At 39.5% G+C, this 18,303-nt stretch overlaps 1 protein-coding gene across 11 annotated transcripts in view; it reads right to left on the reverse strand.

Moving 5' to 3' along the window:
• LOC139964169 (uncharacterized) overlaps window positions 1–17,031 on the reverse strand; it is a 33,519-nt gene extending 16,488 nt beyond the window's left edge. Inside the window, exons 1-7 of one of the 11 annotated variants that reach the window (XR_011791892.1) lie at window positions 16,164–16,308; window positions 15,608–15,811; window positions 10,059–10,114; window positions 8,353–8,441; window positions 3,370–3,451; window positions 2,578–2,811; window positions 506–579 (exon numbers count right to left, since the gene is read on the reverse strand). Coding sequence is in view for 7 of the 11 variants with exons in the window: in XM_071965553.1 (XP_071821654.1) it covers window positions 2,723–2,811; window positions 3,370–3,451; window positions 8,353–8,441; window positions 10,059–10,114; window positions 15,608–15,678 (387 nt within the window). In the remaining 4 variants the exon portion in view is untranslated. Of the gene's footprint in view, window positions 1–505; window positions 580–2,564; window positions 2,812–3,369; window positions 3,452–8,352; window positions 8,442–10,058; window positions 10,115–10,932; window positions 11,118–15,607; window positions 15,812–16,163 lie in introns of those variants that run through there. The other 10 variants (XR_011791893.1, XR_011791895.1, XR_011791894.1 and 7 more) reach the window with 10 other exon arrangements.
• Window positions 17,032–18,303: the final 1,272 nt, after the last annotated feature.

Raw genomic sequence — 18,303 nt, forward strand, 5'->3', positions numbered from 1 at the left:
TTGAAATTGGGCATTCCACAGTACATGCTAGAGAATTCTAGAAGCAGGAACACTTCTTTGGTCACACTAAAAGCTAATTTAGTAAGAATTAGTTTTAATCATTTCTACTAATTTTGCCCTTCTCATTCAAATTTCACTGTAATCATAAATGTAATACGATTACGATTACTTTGCCCTTGTAATCGATTACGATTACTTTGTAATTTTCACAAAAGTAATCGATTACGATTACTTCAAAAAATGTAATCGATTGTAATCGATTACGATTACTGATTGCGATTACCCCAAGCCTGCTGTTTCCCGATTGCGGCTTTTTCGACGTAATGTCACTCAACTTTTAATGAAAATATGACATTATGAGTACAATAATTAAGGGTTTTTTTTCCAAAAAGTAGCAATTCAGGCAACAAGACAACGATCAATGTATGTTAATTACTAATTAGGCCCAATAATATTGCGAACATTACGTGTAATAATTGATGAAAAGAATAACAGTATAACACACCTGATCAGTATATCGTGGTCTTCAGAAGTTCAGATCACTGAATTTATATAACTCGGCCTTCGGCAACATCGTAACTTTTGAAGAAAAAAAACAATATATTTGTCTATCTATCACAAGATTTTAAACAAAAACTCGCCTAACTTAGCAAACTTACCCACCTTTCCTGCTTACTCATTAAAAGTCATGTTTAGAAAACAAATTATGCACGCACGTGTTTTGCGATGGGTTGTAGCAGCCTCCGATTTCATTTTCTTTCTCTTGTGTCCCATACATGATACAGTACTTTACATTTGATACAAAAGTTTCTTCAACAACAGCTTCCCAAAATTGGTGTCGCAATAGGTTAAATTTTAACCGTGCAGTGCAGTACAATTCATAATTTGCATATTACACCAAAATTTACACTCGGCGTCCAGATGGCAGAAGAATGTAACGTCATGTTCAATGTGTTGTGTCGTTCCCATGGTGCGATGAACTTGGGCAAGTTCAAATGTCAATGACCTACTTATGTTCTATGACCAATGTCAGTGGGAATTATGTGTGTAAAAACTCGAATTTTTTCCACGTGTTATATATATATAGAAGTTTTACGTAAGCGGAGCGAATTTTGGGGCGGCTCGTTGATTGTGAGGAAGCACTTATCTAAGCATCAATATTTGTGAAAAATATCGTGAGGTTTATCATTTTCATTCATATTCTTTTATGTTTGCCGCAATCCCGCCCGCAATGCATGCACAGTATAATACCATGTGTGGAAAAAAAGGCTGTATACGTGCGGACCTGAGAGAGCCAACTGGCCTTGTGTTGTTAATGTTATTACGATACTTTCTAGAACGACCATTTGCGTCTTTTGGCGTCGACATATTTTCACACGGGATTTCACCATGCCATTGATCAGTGTACACGGGTGATATATGTCGCAAATATAAACTGAGAAAACGAATTGACGACACTATCATAGCTTGTGACTATTGGCCTACTACTATAGTTATATTGAACACATTATTCATGCCTAAAACATCGTTTTTCTATTTTTTATTGATAGTTTGCAGTACATTACTCAGTTCTTTACATACTTTTAAATAATTTTCATGTTTAAAATGTATTTGATTTTTTTTTTTTTATTTTTCGTTTATACGGTTTGTGATTTTCTAAACGGATAGTGCATTTGCGGCCGGTTAAACAGTTAATCGTTGAAACAGTCACACCCTTAGTGTGTTATCTTGTTCGGAAATGATCCGAAATGAAAGTAATAACTGTTAAGTTTTTCCACTTCTGGTATAAAATTATTCCATCAAAGTTAACCTGATTAACATGTCTCATGCCAAATCTATATTAAACAAAATAGAAAAAAAATAAAAAGAGAAAACGCATTTTTGAAAAATGGAAGCGTCCTAGCAGAATGGGCGGGGCATCTTTATTTTGCTTCAAGTAACATGTTTTCGCTCGGAAACAAAGTTTCATACTTCAACTCTAATAAAAAAACAAATTTACATCTCTTAAGAATAACTATTTTTTCGCAATCTGCAAGTAAACCAAGTTTATTTATGTCCATTCATTGTTATTTTAATGGTTAAACAGCACTCCAACTTATCTGGAAGGGTGCCTCGTGGTACATAGCTTGTACTGCAACCTCCAAGATAGCCTGGCAAAGTTTAGACTTATGTCACTGTGTTTGGGGTTCAGTCAGAAAACGTCCCCCATCAGTTTTACTACATGTTTCTTTGAGTGTTACTACTCATGCAAGCCTGAGAATGCTTTTGTAAATATTCTTGCTTTCAAACGACTGTACCAAAGTCTAATTGATACTAATAAACGAAGTTACGCATTTTCCGACGTTTCGCTTTACCACATATTGACCTTCTATTTCGTTTAAAAAAGAATTTCAACGCATCGTTGAAAATTCCACGTAGGAAATGACTGAGATCACCAATCGTTAAAATTCGTGGAATTTCGATAAAAATCGGCAAATTTCGATAAAAAACGAAGAAATTTGTTTATTTTCCTTTTAACAAATTTCAACGGGAGTTAAGCGAAATCAGTACTGTAAATGAAATACCTGAGACACCCACCTGCAGCAAACGTTTATGGTCCACTCAGTTTCAGACTTCCACTCAAAAAGCAGAGGTAGTCAATAATGCTTTCGAGTTTCCAATCCAAAACATAGCACAAACATTTCACGCAACAGTCAGTACAGGGACCACAGTGCCACAAACATTACAAATAAAGGGCCTGAAGAGTCCATAGCCAGGAAGATGGAAGCTGCAGGATTAGAGGTGAGCTCAAATAGTCCATGTATCCAGACTCTGAAACAGATGCAAAGGAAACAACAGTATGATAGACTATATAAGAGAGACAGAGCATACAGAAGGAGGAGAGCACAACTCAGAGAGAGAGAGAGTACAAGCTACATGGTAGAACTAAAACATAAACCAGTCCAGTGATTGATGACATATCAAAAAAGATGTCTCCTGTTGCTTTTTGGCACTTTTTCTGAAGAAGCACACTTGGTGCGGATTGATATAGAAGCTAATAGGAGTATGCCAGCTTAAGTAACAGTTGACATTTCTAAAATCCACTTTAAACCTCTTTTTATGATAATTTCAGAAGTAATGACTTATTAATCATTTTTGTTTATCTCTGTCTATTGTGTGAATCTTCATATGGTGTCTCACACATGTTGTACAGTCTATATGAATAATACAGTACTGAACTTTAAACAAGTGAGTTCCCAATGGTTGACATATTCCCTAGTGTGATTAGAAGTCATTCCATCCGCATGGCTGGCATCTACTGCATGTCTAAATTGTGCTTGGGTCCACAGAATGTGTTTTAAGCACAGTCCCTCAGTTGGTGCTACTTACCCCCTCTGGTGGAAACTTGACGCAAGTTGGCCTTCTTCCCTCTGAAAATGTGATAACTCCCTGTATCGAGTAAACTCTGGCCCTAAAATTAAAGAGAAAAGTTACTTGTTACTTTGGCACTGCTTTTCAAAGGTATTTTGTCAGATTTTGTTGCGAAAACTACTCAGGGGAGCTATGTACTAGCTGTGACCAGATCTAGAATGAGGCGCTGTTCAAGCAACATTCCTAAATCGTTGTAGTAGATCATATTGACTAGTTTCTCAGTGTAAGTCTTGTCTTGTATCATTCTATGTGCAGCTATTCAACTGCTTAGACTTCCAATAAATGCTTATAAGCATTTAAGCATTTGTATACAAACAAACTAGTGAATAGGTCACTGGAATTTTGTTGAACTTTGAGGATAAAAAACTGATTATTATTATGAAGAATGGGTGTTATGTACCTCACAACTGATGCTGATGGCAAGGCATGTAATGGGTTCAGTAGAACAATGGCTGCAGCTTATCATTCTGATGTAGTACACCTAAACAGGTCTCTCTACAGAGCACTGACTAAAGCAGTACTCTCCTCTGATATATGACGAAATCTACAGTAAACAGGTTAGTAAATTTGCAAGTCTTATTAAGGGCCTGTCACAGTGCTATGATGGCTCACAGAGACACAAGCAATGGATGTGACACCTCCACACATAGGCTGTTGTGGCATATGTGGGAGATGTGAAATGATTTGGTACTTAAAAGTTAATTTCTTTGCACAATACTTTGAAGAGCAGATGCTGGAATGTGGCTCTTCTCTTAGCTGCCAGGGATAGCATTGTGCGGATAATGCCATATGCTGGTGCCCCTGGCATACTGATGGTGCAGGCACCTGTCCACATCCTGCATCCCTTTGTGTAACTTGCTGGGGCTGATGTATATTTTGCCACTTTTGCATTTATTTCATCAGCCCATGCCATCCAATCTTAGTCTGACATTGTGAAGGTGTGAGCTTTCCAGTTACAAATGTGTTACTGTATATAGGCCTATCCTTATTCTGATTGCAGTCTGGGTCTCAATAAAACTGATTCTTACACCACATATATTACGTTGTAATGTATGCATTTAAATTCTGACTGTTGCTTTTTGCTCTGCTAGGTACACAGTATTAGTGCTGATAGTCGACTCTTACTTTTGTAGTTGATTAATCGCATAGCTCTTCTCGCGATACTCGGTTACAGCTATGGCATCATCACTGTCATTTCTACATTGCAGAAATACAGTCAAACAAATCTTTCTCCATGGTGCACCGTCCGTATTTGTTCTTTCAAGTCTTAATGTGTGATGTCTAATTCATGTTAAAACATCTACCAAACAAAAACTGTCAACAAATTTCAATATTCAACATTTCTTAAAATCCTTCAAAGTAAATCAAAAACTTTGGAATGGATCTACAAGGCTACTACAACTACTGTACTAGCACTAATCACAGCAAAAAAATGAATAGATGCAACACCCTGTAGCGGTGTGATAATTACTATGCAAGAGTTTTCTGTAGAAGGACGTTCACCTTCTAGCCTAGGCTTTAGCCTAGCGTGATAGCACGCACATATTATGACACATTGAAATGAAACTTCACCGCAATCGACACACTCTATCAGACATATGATACATGTGAACCACTGGCCAGAAATGAAATATACTGTAAACATGCATGTTTGAAGAAATAACAAATTCTTTGGCAATCATTAAAGATTAATAAATTTGGGAATTTGCAATTATGCGCAATGATGAAACATTGCTAGGACTAAATGTTGCACTGCAGAACAATCGTATTACTAACAAGTAAACGCATGAATCTTACCTGAACAGGTGCTTGCTGATTTTTAACACAGCACAGTTCTAGTGTAGCATTGTAAGAACCTGTGTTTGCGATATTTGCTGACAAACTGCTTAAGTGTTGTTTTTGATAGGTTAGGCTATTTTTCAATAGCAGATTGTGTGTAGTGCTAGCTTTAGTCCAGTAATCGCAACTTAGGTTTTGAGAGCGATTAATCAAACTTCCAAAGTGTAATCGCGACTACTGGCGATTAATCGATCACGACTATCAGCACTACACTGTATAAAAGTAGACTACTCACCAGATGTACAACTTCAGTCCCTCAGGTTTTACTTGTTCTATAGCTTAACATTGAAATTAGTGGCTCCTTATACCATCCGTTACTGTACTACTACACATTTCAATAACACACAGATCAAAACAACAGACACAGGTAGTACAGTGGTCTTTACAGGCCATGAACATGTTCTTCCAGTCTAATTATTACTTCGTCAGTGCATTTTGGGGCACATGGTGTACCAATGTGTTGTTACTTCCGTGTCAATCTCGTGCCACATTGCAATATTTTGGCGATTTTTCACAAAATTTGCCCCCAAATCACTCAAGCATAAAATGATGAGACGTTTTTGTCATATTCCGTGATTACATATCATAACCAATACCCCCTTAGCTATACTTAAGGCTCATAGAGTCTAAAATGGCAATTTTCAAATTCTTACTTATTATGGCCACGACACGAAAATTTCAACATCCTGTATTTTTGGGATCCATCTAAGCATGTTCTCTAGAACATATATCAACCACTCTGCCAGTTAAAAACTTGATTTTTCCCTTCGAAAATTTTTTTCGTAATCTCATGACCTAATGTGACAACATTTTAGGAACACGATTTGCTCTCGCTGTTTCCTCCTAACATCATACCTACACTCCGACAAGTGTACATAAATACACAAAACAATCGATAACAAGTCAGCGCGAAATCAAATCTAAATTTCCCGTGGAATGTCAGATTTAGAACCAAATGTGGCAACCGAAGTTCAAAGTGATAGTGGTTCTTCACCAGGCAGTGAAATTGTACTAGAAATAGAGTGCACTTTCTAATATTCGAAGCAGAGAGTGAAGGCGATGATCATGCCAATATTGAACCAAATGTTGAGGGTGGACCTGAGGTGTTACTGTTAGGATATAGACAGAACTATTACAAGGAGCATACAACGTGGTAAGAATTTAGTAATAAAGCAAACAAAATCCAGTCCATTTTGTGCATGTGTGGTTGGAATTCGCAGAACTGCCTTAACCATATTGTGAGCTGTGTTACGGTGACTTACAACCATAGAATCATTACAACCCATATGTACTGTGTTTTGGCTATGTATTCATACATGTACAGTATGGTGCATAGTACTACTAGTAGTAGTAGTGTTGGTTGCATACTGAAAGTTTGGCTCGGGACGTAAGCTGCATTATGCAGCCATGTTAGGTAGGCATATGTGTCATTTTATACTCATTATTACTAGGCTAGTACTTAGGCCTGGAGTTTTGCAAATCAATTGTCTGAACAAAAGAATGTTTCATGAAATATGGAAGGTGTAAATTCACAACAAATGTAACCATAACTGTACATTGTATCCCTGCTTGTTATTGTGGACATCATGGGCCAACATTAATACATTGTGAACTTTCAATAATTTTTTTTAGGCAGTACAGTACAGATACGTAGCCTACGGTCAACAGGTTCAAAGGTGCTGTGGGTTCCTAGCAAGACACGTCAGGGTTGTGCTACCATCATGTGCAGTCCAAAGAATCAGAAGTGAGTTTCCAGCCAATGGTCATTACACTGGATTCAAGATGCCAGGAGAAAACTCAATTGTATAGGAAGCCTTGGTTGAGAAATCCCTCACCTTTTCTATTCTACGATTGTGTTGGATTATCAATCCTTCAGGGTTCCCTCAGTGTTGATATATTAAAACTCAAGACTTTAAATTAAGGATGAAATGGTTATTTTCCAGATCCAACATCAACAATGAAAGAAAAGGCATGCTTTGAAGCATTTGGACACATGTATTGGCGTGACCGTGATGTCATATAATATGTGCATCAGTGAACGGGCATTGACCTTTTTAGGAGCATTTACCTCCCAGACATGTTGGCTTTGTACCTTTAATCTGGAAGCCAAAATATCCATATCTCCAATGATATTTGACAGAAAGTTATAATATAAGACCAATGGAGGCAGCAGAACTCTTGAATGATTAGACTTTGTTTCTTCAGCAGCAGGTGGTTTGTTTTACAATCTTTCTCCAGAAACTCAGCAGTACACCCTGTTAATGGTCTTTGATTGTTTTAATGCGTGTGATGCTGTGTTTCCAGTTGCGTGTCAGTGTTGTATGTGTCGTCGAGCGTGGGTAACATTTACAGGTATGCATGTGAGTTGCCTCGTGCAGTATTTCTTGGTTTAAATTACCCTTTATTCTATTTGCTTTTGGTTTATTCTAATTAATTTATCACATTCATTTGAACCTCAAGTTTCTTTATCATGACTGTGCAGACTTTTTGTTTGCTATGAGAGCTTGAAATTTTCCTCACTTGTAAACAAACCTCTTTACTCAGCAGTAAACAATGTTCATATGCTACTCCAGGGAGGCCTAAAGTGGTCTAAACTTGCCTCAACTGACCCAATCTTTGTACCACTTGTACTTCCATTCATGCTCCATAACAGCCAAACCAAGAAAACCAGATTCTAATTGATAAGATATAAAAAAAGATGTTCTCCTGTTGCTCTTTGGAACTTTTCCTGAAGGAGAACACTTGTGCAGGTTGATATAGATGCTAATAGGAGTATGCCACCTTAAGTAACAGCTGAGATATTTAAACTCCACATTAAACCTCCTTTTTATGATAGTTTGAGAAGTTGTGACTTACATCATTTCTGTGTATCTCTGTATATTGGGTGAATCTTCATATGGTGTCTCACACATGTTGTACAGTCTATAGATATGAATAATACAGTAATGAACTTTAAACAAGTGAGAGCCCAATGACTGACATATTCCCTAGTGTGATAAGAAGTCATTCCATCAGCATGACAGGCATCTACTGAATGTCTAAATTGTTCTTGGGTCCACACAATGTGTTTTAAGCACAGTCCCTCAGTTTGGTGCTACTTACCCCCTCTGGTGGAAACTTGGTTGGCCTTCTTCCCTCTGAAAATTTTATCACTCCCAGCATCCAGTAAGCATGCGCCCTTAGCTGTAGCTCTAAAGTGAAAGAGAAAAAGTTACTTGTTACTTTGGCACTGCTTTTCAAAGGTATTTTGTCAGATTTTGGTGCAAAAAATACTCAGGAGAGCTATGTACTAGCTGTGACCAGATCTAGAATGAGGGCGCTGTTCAAACAACATTCCAAACTAGTTGTAGTCCATCATATTGACTAGTTTCTCAGTGTAAGTCTTGTCTTGTATCATTCTATGTGCAGCTATTCAACTGCTTAGACTTCCAATAAATGCTTACAAACAAAACTAGTGAATAGGTCACTGGAAAATTGGTATATTTTAAGGATAAAAACTGATTAGTATTTAGAAGAATGGGTAAAGGAAAGGCATGTTTGATAGGCATGCAACGACCTTCAAGCCAGGTAACAGGTTTGGCTTTACTGCTGGAACAGCTGCTGAAGCTGATGCCAATTGCACTGGTGATATTCCTAGCTCTTCTGATACAGATATGGCAACTAATTCCTCTTGCAAACCACCTTATAGAAGGCTCGACAAGGAAGAGTATGAGAGAGTAATTAACCCAGCAGATAAAGGACATGAGATATTTTCAACTCAGTCACAACAAACCATGTTTGCAGAATCTACAGGAAACAGGTTAGTTAATTTACAAGCCCTAATAAGGGCCTATCACAGTGCTATGATGGCTCACAGAGAGACAAGCAATGGATGTGGGGACGACCCTATAGGTCTTTCTGATATGGAAGAATTGTAGGACTTGAATCAAAGGTTGTGTTTGGAATCACTATGTAGCTACAAGAGTGAACTCTTGTCCATCTAAAAAGCTTAATAAAACAGTAACAAACCTGGCAAGAATCCTTCAGGTAGCATACGCACCATTAAAAGCGCCATTGACTTACACACTAAATCACAAAAGTAATGTGGTCTCTAAGTCTAGATAGAAGTTTTCACTAGCTAAACGCTACCCATCAACGGATAGCTGTCAAGTTGGCCTTTTATGGCACCATCAATTTTCCGTATCTGGACCATGTAGATTTTTTGCTATCCGAGCCGGAAGTTTTTGTCACTTGTAAACAAACCTCTTCACTCAGTGGTAAACAATTTTCCTATGCTGCTCCTGGGAGGCCTTAAAGGGGTCTGAAATGGCCTCAATTGACACAGTTTTCTCACTACATGTACTTCCATTCATGCTCTTCAACATGCAAGCCACAAAAAACTAGATCATGATTGATAACTGGTCACAAAAGATGTTCCCCTGCTGCTTTTTGGCACTTTTCTTGAAGGAGAACAATAAAGCGGACTGATATAGACTCTAATGGGAGTATGCCACCTTAAGTGAGAGATGAATTTTTTTTTTTTAATACCAATATGATACTTTTCATAGTCGTCACAATATAAACCACAACAAAATTCTATGCAATTATCATTTTAGGTCCATAAAGATGTATTTTCAGAGATTTCAGTATGCAAGGTGCAGTGTGTAAATACACATATGAGCAATACTGTGTAAGCAGTAACCAGGTCTACGTCTGCAACATTTCCAGTCACCAATTTTGATAAGCTTGACCAATTTGGGTGCATCTATGATTCCTGCAGGTTGTATTGGTATCCCTGATCACAGTCCACTTGGTCTGGCTTGCCCTACCTGCAGAAACGTCATCCAGAGAAGGGTCAGCGGGGAGGGTTTTTTCGTCTCTGGCTCTGAAAAGTGATGAAAACTACTTTTGTTTAGCTCAGCTGATTCCTCCCAAACTGACCTACAGGACATACCCCAATGTATTCCTGAACTGTTTGGAACATGTTAAACTGATATTGCATGTCACTCCAGTGCAACTGTTAAGTTACTAAGAATAAGAGAAGAGAATTGAAGGTGTTCTTTGCCAAAACTGGATCATTGGGATTTGTAAACCACAGCCTCACTGTGTGACAAGTACATTTATGTAGCTGATCAATATGAGCTACCGTACTTGCTCTTCATATTACATACTACGAGTCTGTGCACTCCATTGAATATGGCTACTGAAGTACAATAATAAACCAAGTCTGTTACTAAATAAATGATCGCCTCCTATATTCTTTATACGACATGCTCGATGGCCACAAACTGAAACATGGTGTCAGAAGTAAACTTAAGATAATTTTGAGGAACATTCTTGCGAGATTCGAAGGACTGATCACCCAAAAATCACCGTGAATTAGTCAGCAATTCGGTAAGATTCCGTTATGCGAATGCACCGTTAGAATAGCATACACAGTATCGTATGTATAGGACTATGCGATAAAACAGTACAGTAATCCGAGACGCAACGTAGAATGCAGTGTGATGTGGTAAGCAAAGAAAGGAACTGCAGATTGTACGCTAAACTATAATAGTAAGATATAACTGTGTTCGACTAGTTCATAATGCAACGAAGGGGAACACACTGCAGCACAGTGATAATACAGTAGTAAAGCCTTGTGAAACAACAGTCTGGTGAGGTGAAAATAAGAAAAGAAAACAATCGCATTACTCTACGTACCGGTACAATACAAAACCGTGTACACGTTGGAGAATTAAAATTAACATTCAGACGATTCCTGAAATAAATTCTGCCAGAAGATCGCGAGTTACAATAACAGTATGGATAAAGTTCCCCCACCAGAGAAGATTGATTTTGCTTCTCCCAAACTGGCAAGCAGATGGCAACACTGGAAAGAAGAATTCAAGCTACTGTATATGCAGAACTGGCAATGTCTGACAAAGATGATAAGTTAAAGGAAAAATGTGCCTCTATCTTATGGGCACTACCGGACGTGAGATATATGAGACTATAAAACCGGTACCAGCTGCAGGCGCTGCCGATGTTTCCCCGAAAATTGGAGAGCTCCTCACACTCTTTGATGCCTACTGCAACCCAAAGCAAAATGAAACTGTAGAAAGATACAAATTCTTCACGAGATTTCAGGAGCCAGGGGAGCAGTTGGACAGATACATCACTGAACTCAAAGTCCTGGCACAAACATGTAACTTTGAATCATTGCATGACCCGCTTGTCCGGGATAGGATCGTGTGTGGTATCACAAATTCGGCACTCAGAGAGTGATTACTACGGGCACAGAAACTTACCCTGAAATCATGCGAGGATATGTGCCAGTCGGCGGAACTATACAGAGAAAAGATAAGGAACATCGAGACAAAAACAGAGGTGCACGTGCTCTGACAAAGCGGGCAAGACGCCAGACTTCAGAAATGCAAGTACTGTGGGAACAGACACATCTTTGGGAAGAACCAGTGTCCTGCATATGGAAAGACCTGTTCCAAATGCGACAGGAAGAACCATTTTGCAACTCAATGCAGAACAGCTACACGCAAAGCGAGGACGTCAATACGGTGAACCTGCTCACTCCTCCAAAGACAGAGAACAATATAAACTATATTAACTATAAGCAACAAAGTCACATTTACGCTGACATGAGTATAGATGAAGTAAGAGTCACTTTTCAAATTGATAGCGGGGCAACCTGCAACATCTTACCAAGCTCAGTTATGAAGAAACTAGGTAAGCAAAACATTAAGCAAACTAGCCAGGTATTATCAATGTACAATGGGAGTACCTCAGAGCCAAATGGTAAATGCAAACTAAAATTGGTGAACCCCAAAAATGGAAAGAAATACCGGGCTGAGTTTGTGATTGTTGACAATGATATTGCAATCCCTCTGCTGGGCAGCAAAGCGGTCCAGCAGATGGGTCTCATAGAAATTAGACATGAAAACATTGCCAAACCACTAGGCATCAATGCGATCACGAATGCAAATGATGGTAAAAATGTCAAAGTTGGGAAGGAGGGGCAAATTACTAATGTTGAAAACCTGTACCAGGAGTACAATGATGTTTTTGAGGGCATAGGTCAACTAGAAGGGGAATATAAACTACAGCTAGATCCCAATGCAGTACCTGTAGTTCATCCACTCCGTAGGTTCCCTGTGGCAATCCGAGACAACCTCAAAGCAGAATTAGATAGGCTTGTGAAACAAAACATCATAAAGCCAGTTTCAGAGCCATGCAAATCCCTAGGTCTCCAGTCTAGTGACTGTGGTAAAGCCGGGGAAAATGAGAATATGTATCGACCCCAGAGACCTAAACAAGAGTCTCATGCGCAGCCACTATCCGATGCCTACCTTAGTTAGAGGATATACTCCCAGATTTAAGTAAGGCTCAGGTCTTTAGTGTATTCGATGCTAAGCATGGGTTTGGCATGTGAAGCTTGATAATGAGAGCTCACTTTTGACCACGTTTAACACCCCTTTTGGAAGGTATCGATGGCTAAGGCTTCCAAAATGCTGCGCCGGAAGAGTTCCAGCGTAGGCAGCATCAGGCCCTAGAGGGTTTGCCTGGTGTAAAATGTATTGTAGACGATGTTATCGTTTATGGGGAAGGTCCCACCAAAGAAGCAGCTATCCGTGATCACGACCAGAAGGTAAGAAACCTCATGGATAGATGTCGAGAGAAAAACTTGCGACGCAATAGAGATAAGGTCAAGTTTAGGACGGATGAGGTATCCTTCATGGGTCATTTGATTACAAGCCAAGGGTTAAAACCAGATCCAAGAAAGGTTGAGGCAGTCATTAAGATGCCAAAACCCACCGATGCGCAAGCAGTTCGGAGATTCATAGGTTTTGTAACATATCTCAGCAAATTCCTACCCAAACTAAGTGACACATGCGAACCAATGCGCAAACTGACGCTGAAGGACACAGAGTGGTCGTGGCATGAAGTTCACGACAAGGCTTTCAATAACATTAAGAGCCTAGTCACCTCACAACCAGTGCTCAGCTACTATGACTCTGCAAAGGAACTTACCTTGCAGAGTGACGCGTCAGAGTCCGGACTGGGTGCTACGATAATGCAAGACGGTCACCCAATTGCATTTGCTAGTCGCGCCTTGAGTGACATAGAAACGCGACATGCGATAATAGAAAAAGAACTCCTGTCTGTCATATTTGGGTTGGAAAGATTTCACCAATACACGTATGGTCGTAGAGTGACTGTACAAACAGATCACAAACCACTGGAAAGCATCGTCTGCAAACCGTTGTATAAGGCACCAAAACGCCTACAACGAATGTTGCTGCGACTCCAGAGATATGACGTAACCTTAGGCTATAGGCCAGGCAAACAGATGCAGCAGGCTGACACGCTCAGCAGAGCGTATCTTCCAGGAAAACCTCAAGGTCATACCTCTAGAGAGGTACAGTAGAATCAGTGAACATGGTGTATCAACTACCCATAACTGATTCCAGAAAACAGGCAATACCTGTACAAGCGCACACAACATCTGATAGTACACTGCAGACACTCATTACCATCATTCACAATGGGTGGCCACAGTCTCAAAATTACTTACCACAGTGTGTGACTCCCTACTACCAATGTCAGGATGAGTTAACAGTGCAGGATGGCGTGGTAATCCGTGGTGAAAGAGTTGTTGTTCCCAAAACACTCAGGAGGGAAATGCTCGATAAAATTCACTCTTCGCACTTAGGAATAGACGGATGTCTTCGTCGTGCTCGTGAATGCCTGTATTTGCCAGGTATGAATGCCGAGCTGAAGGACTACATCCAAACATGCGACGTGTGTGCTTCTGTGGGAATTAATCAGCCCAAAGAGCCACTCATGCCACATGCAATAGAGCGAAGACCATGGTCCAAAGTTGGCGTAGACCTATTCCATGTTCATGACCGTAACTATGTCGTGACAGTCAACTATTTTTCTGGTTTTTGGGAAATTGACTTTCTCCAGGACACCACCTCCAACCGTGTGATACACAAACTGAAAGGGCAATTTGCTCGTCATGGTATCCCAGACGTTTGCATGTCTGATAATGGACCCCAATTTAGCTCCTATGAGTTCAAACAATTTGCACGGGATTAGGAATTCAGACATACAACATCTTCCCCAGGGTTTCCCCAAAGTAATGGTAGGGCGGAACAAGCAGTCAAGATTGCAAAGTCACTAATCACCAAAGCAAAAAAAGCAAGGAAAGACCCATATCTAGCTATCTTAGCTTATAGAAACACTCCATCTCAAAACATGGACCCCAGTCCAGCCCAATGCTTGTTTAGTCGTAGGACAAAGACACTGCTTCCTACTAGCAGTAAACTGTTGAAACCTGTTGTGCCAACAAAGGTGACAGAGCAGATTAAATCAAACAAGGCAAGACAAGCCATCTATCATGATAAAGGCTCACATTCGCTTCCAACACTTAACACCGGAGACACAGTCAGAATTATGCCACCATCCAAGCGTCAAGAGTGGCAAAAGGCAATTGTCCAAAACCAAGTGTCTCCCAGGTCGTATGAAGTTATGACTGAAAAGAGGCGTGTACATCGCAGAAACAGGAAACACTTGCGACACACAAAGGAGACTTACACACCCAACCCCGAACCACTGGAAACAGTTGAGCAAGAAATTACTCAAACTGATCCACACACACAAAACCCCCACACTGTTAAAGATTACTCAGACAGACTTCCACAGCAGACACGTTCAGGTAGAGTAACGTGTGTCCCAAGCTATCTGAGAGATTATACCACTTAGTTGTAGTAAAGTTGTTAAAGGTGCTGTTTTAGGCTCCCTATAAAAACTTATGTATATCTTTTTTTTTTCTTTTTTTTTTACTTGAGTTTAGCATTAGTGCATTTAACGTTATGAACATAAGTATGCTCGTATCGAGTAAAATTGTATTGCATGCTGTTTACATTCACCAAGTTGTGACGTGACTTAAAATCTAAAGGAAAGGAGATGTGACAAGTACATTTATGTAGCTGATCAATATGAGCTACCGTATTTGCTCTTCATATTACACACTACGAGTCTGTGCACTCCATTGAATATGGCTACTGAAGTACAATAATAAACCAAGTCTGTTACTAAATAAATGATCGCCTACTATATTCTTTATACGACATGCTCAACGGCCACACACTGAAACACACTGTAACAGTATGTACAGTAGTCAAAAGGAACGATTACTGAAATGCTATCTAGATACACTGTTCACCTCAACAGCATATCCAGTCCATTTAAAGGTTTGTGCATAGGTTGTTACAATGTATTAAAGACAGTTATAAGGGAAGAGAGGTGGATAGGGGGGCATATTTCATGAAAAACATTAAAATTTGTTGCTCGGCAAGGAACAACAACGTCAAATTACCTCATTCTCCATTGGTGGTGAGCACTGGTTCCTATACTGTAGTTACTACAGTAGATCTCCCATGGAAGCATCAGGATATCTCTTTCTGCTGTCAGAGTTGTTTGGGATTTGTTGTTACCTCATCTAACCAGTTGAGTCCAGTGATACCACACCCATTCAAAGTATATAGCTGTGAATGCTGAGGACTTAGCACATCAACTTTCTCTGAAAATTTACAAAACAACAGAAAGTGAAAATAGGCTCAAAAACCCCTTGATGCACATATGCAGGAGCAGAAAATGCATACCTTAGTGGATTATTTGCTGAATAAGACTCAAAACATTCTCTGTGCAAGGTTTTAGCACTCAGCAGCCACTCCACTTAGGATACAGACCTCATACAACATTGTGCTACAGCTGGTGTAGACGTGGTCTAGGGTACTAACGTAGCGCTATTATGAACCTGAGGCCTAAGCTAACAACATTATGGGTATTTCATGCATTGAAACTGAGTATTTGTCCTTAGTCAAACACCAGGTACTTCCAACTTTTGCAAAAATAACCTAAAATATGGTTACCATGTACTTTAGGTGCCCACAGATGTCAAATTTCACTGAACTTTGTCGTTCACGTCACACACACGGTAGGCATTTTGGTCTGATTCTGAAGGATTTTGAATATCGTGCATTTGGCACCTACTTAGCCAAGGAAGGAATAAAATTACGGAAGCTTTGGTAGGTCAAGGCTTAATGACCCAATAGTTTATTGGGGAGGAAAACTGGTCAGAAATGCTCAAAATGTTGTTCTAGTCTCATGTATAGAAACGCACATGCTCTTTGTGGTACTTTAAGGCTGTAATACTAGTTTATGCGTAAAAATCACCCAAGCTTGAAATTTCAGACGTTTGCTTGAAAACCATATTTACACACCATAGCAACTACTTTGGTCCAAAATTGGGACTTCTAGCACTTAAAATGAAAAATTTGGCATTTTTGCTTAAGGTAGCATACGCCCATTAAAAGCCCCATTGACTTACACACTAAATCACAAAAGTAATGTGGTCTCTAAGTCTAGATAGAAGTTTTCACTAGCTAAACGCTACCCATCACCGGATAGCTGACAAATTGGCCTTTCATGGCACTATCAGGTTTCCGTACCATGACCATGACGAATTTTTGCTATCCGAGCCGGAAGTTTTCGTCACTTGTAAACAAACCTCTTCACTTAGTGGTAAACAAATTTCCTACGCTGCTCCTGGGAGGCCTAAAGGGGTCTAAAATAGCCTCAATTGACCCAATTTTCTCACCACATGTACTTCCATAAATGTTTTTTAACATGCAAGCCACAAAAAACTAGATTATGATTGATAACAGGTCACAAAAGATGTTCTCCCGCTTCTTTTTGGCGGATTGATATAGACTCTAATAGGAGTATGCCACCTTAAGTGAGAGATGATTTTTTTTTATTACCAAAATGATTTGATTTGATTTATTGATTTGTTTTTCACGTGTAAATTTACAGTGTGAAGGAAGTCTTCCAAAATGCATACAACAGCTTAACAAAGTAGAAGACTCCCTGTATAAAGGAAAGAAGAAAAGTATTTACATAACAATACAAAATACTATATATGGTGACAATATTTACGATAATAATTTGTTATCGTGCAAATGAATGTATGACTTGTTAATAACTGGATATAACGTCTTTGGCAAGGGCGGCGGAACCGGGGGGGGGCACAGGGGGCACGTGCCCCCCACTTTTCCTCAGGTAAAAATGTGCCCTTTTTCTACATAAAAATTGAGGTGTCTCAAGTTAGCAAGAGGCCAGGGAACTAGAATGAACACTCGGGAAGGGCCGTTTCCGGCCATCTATAAGGGGTTTGTAAAACCAATTTTTTTCTTGTACGCTCCGCGCCAACCATAGGCGTACGAGGCGGAGGGGGGGGGGCAAGAAATTTGGGAAATTTCCAGAGGACAAGAAATTCGGGCAAATTTCCTGGAAAATTCGGGCAGCCTAAGAGGAGAAATAAAAAATATATATATATATATATATATATATATTTTTTTTTTTAGGCTGCCCAAATTTTTCAGGACTTTTGCCCGAATTTCTTGTCATGTGGAAATATATATATAAATATGCAATAGCTTGCCCGAATCTTTTTCAAATTTTTGCCCGAAAATTCCATGATTTTCTTTATTTAGCATCATGATGCCCGAATATTTCCGTGTAACACCGTAAGCGCAGTTCATCTGGGCTACCACGCTTTTTGCATGATCAATCTTTTTCTAACTAGTCAAATGTTTACCTGGACCAAGGGCGGCGGAACCGGGGGCACAGGGGGAACGTGCCCCCACTTTTTCTCAGGTTAAATATGTGCCTTTTTTCTACATAAAAATTGAGGTGCCTCAAGTTAGCAAGAGGCCAGGGAACCAGAATGAACACTCGGGAATGGCCGTTTCCGGCCATCTGAGGGGTTTGTAAAACCAAAAATTTTATAGTACGCTCCGCGCCAACTGATGGTGGCGCTCCGCTCAGATAGTCGTGCATACATCTTTGCAAATCCAGGCTAAGCCCGTGACTTTTAATGAATTTCTGTGGGTCAAACTCAAAGCTATTTCGAATGGAAAAAATTTGTTAAGAGTTTAACAAGAAAAAAACTCTAATCCCGAAGATTCCTACATTAGCAACTAGCATGATTTCACCTCATTTTGTCTCAAA

This window comes from Apostichopus japonicus, chromosome 22 (genome assembly GCF_037975245.1).
Source record: "Apostichopus japonicus isolate 1M-3 chromosome 22, ASM3797524v1, whole genome shotgun sequence".
NCBI lineage: Eukaryota > Metazoa > Echinodermata > Holothuroidea > Aspidochirotida > Stichopodidae > Apostichopus > Apostichopus japonicus.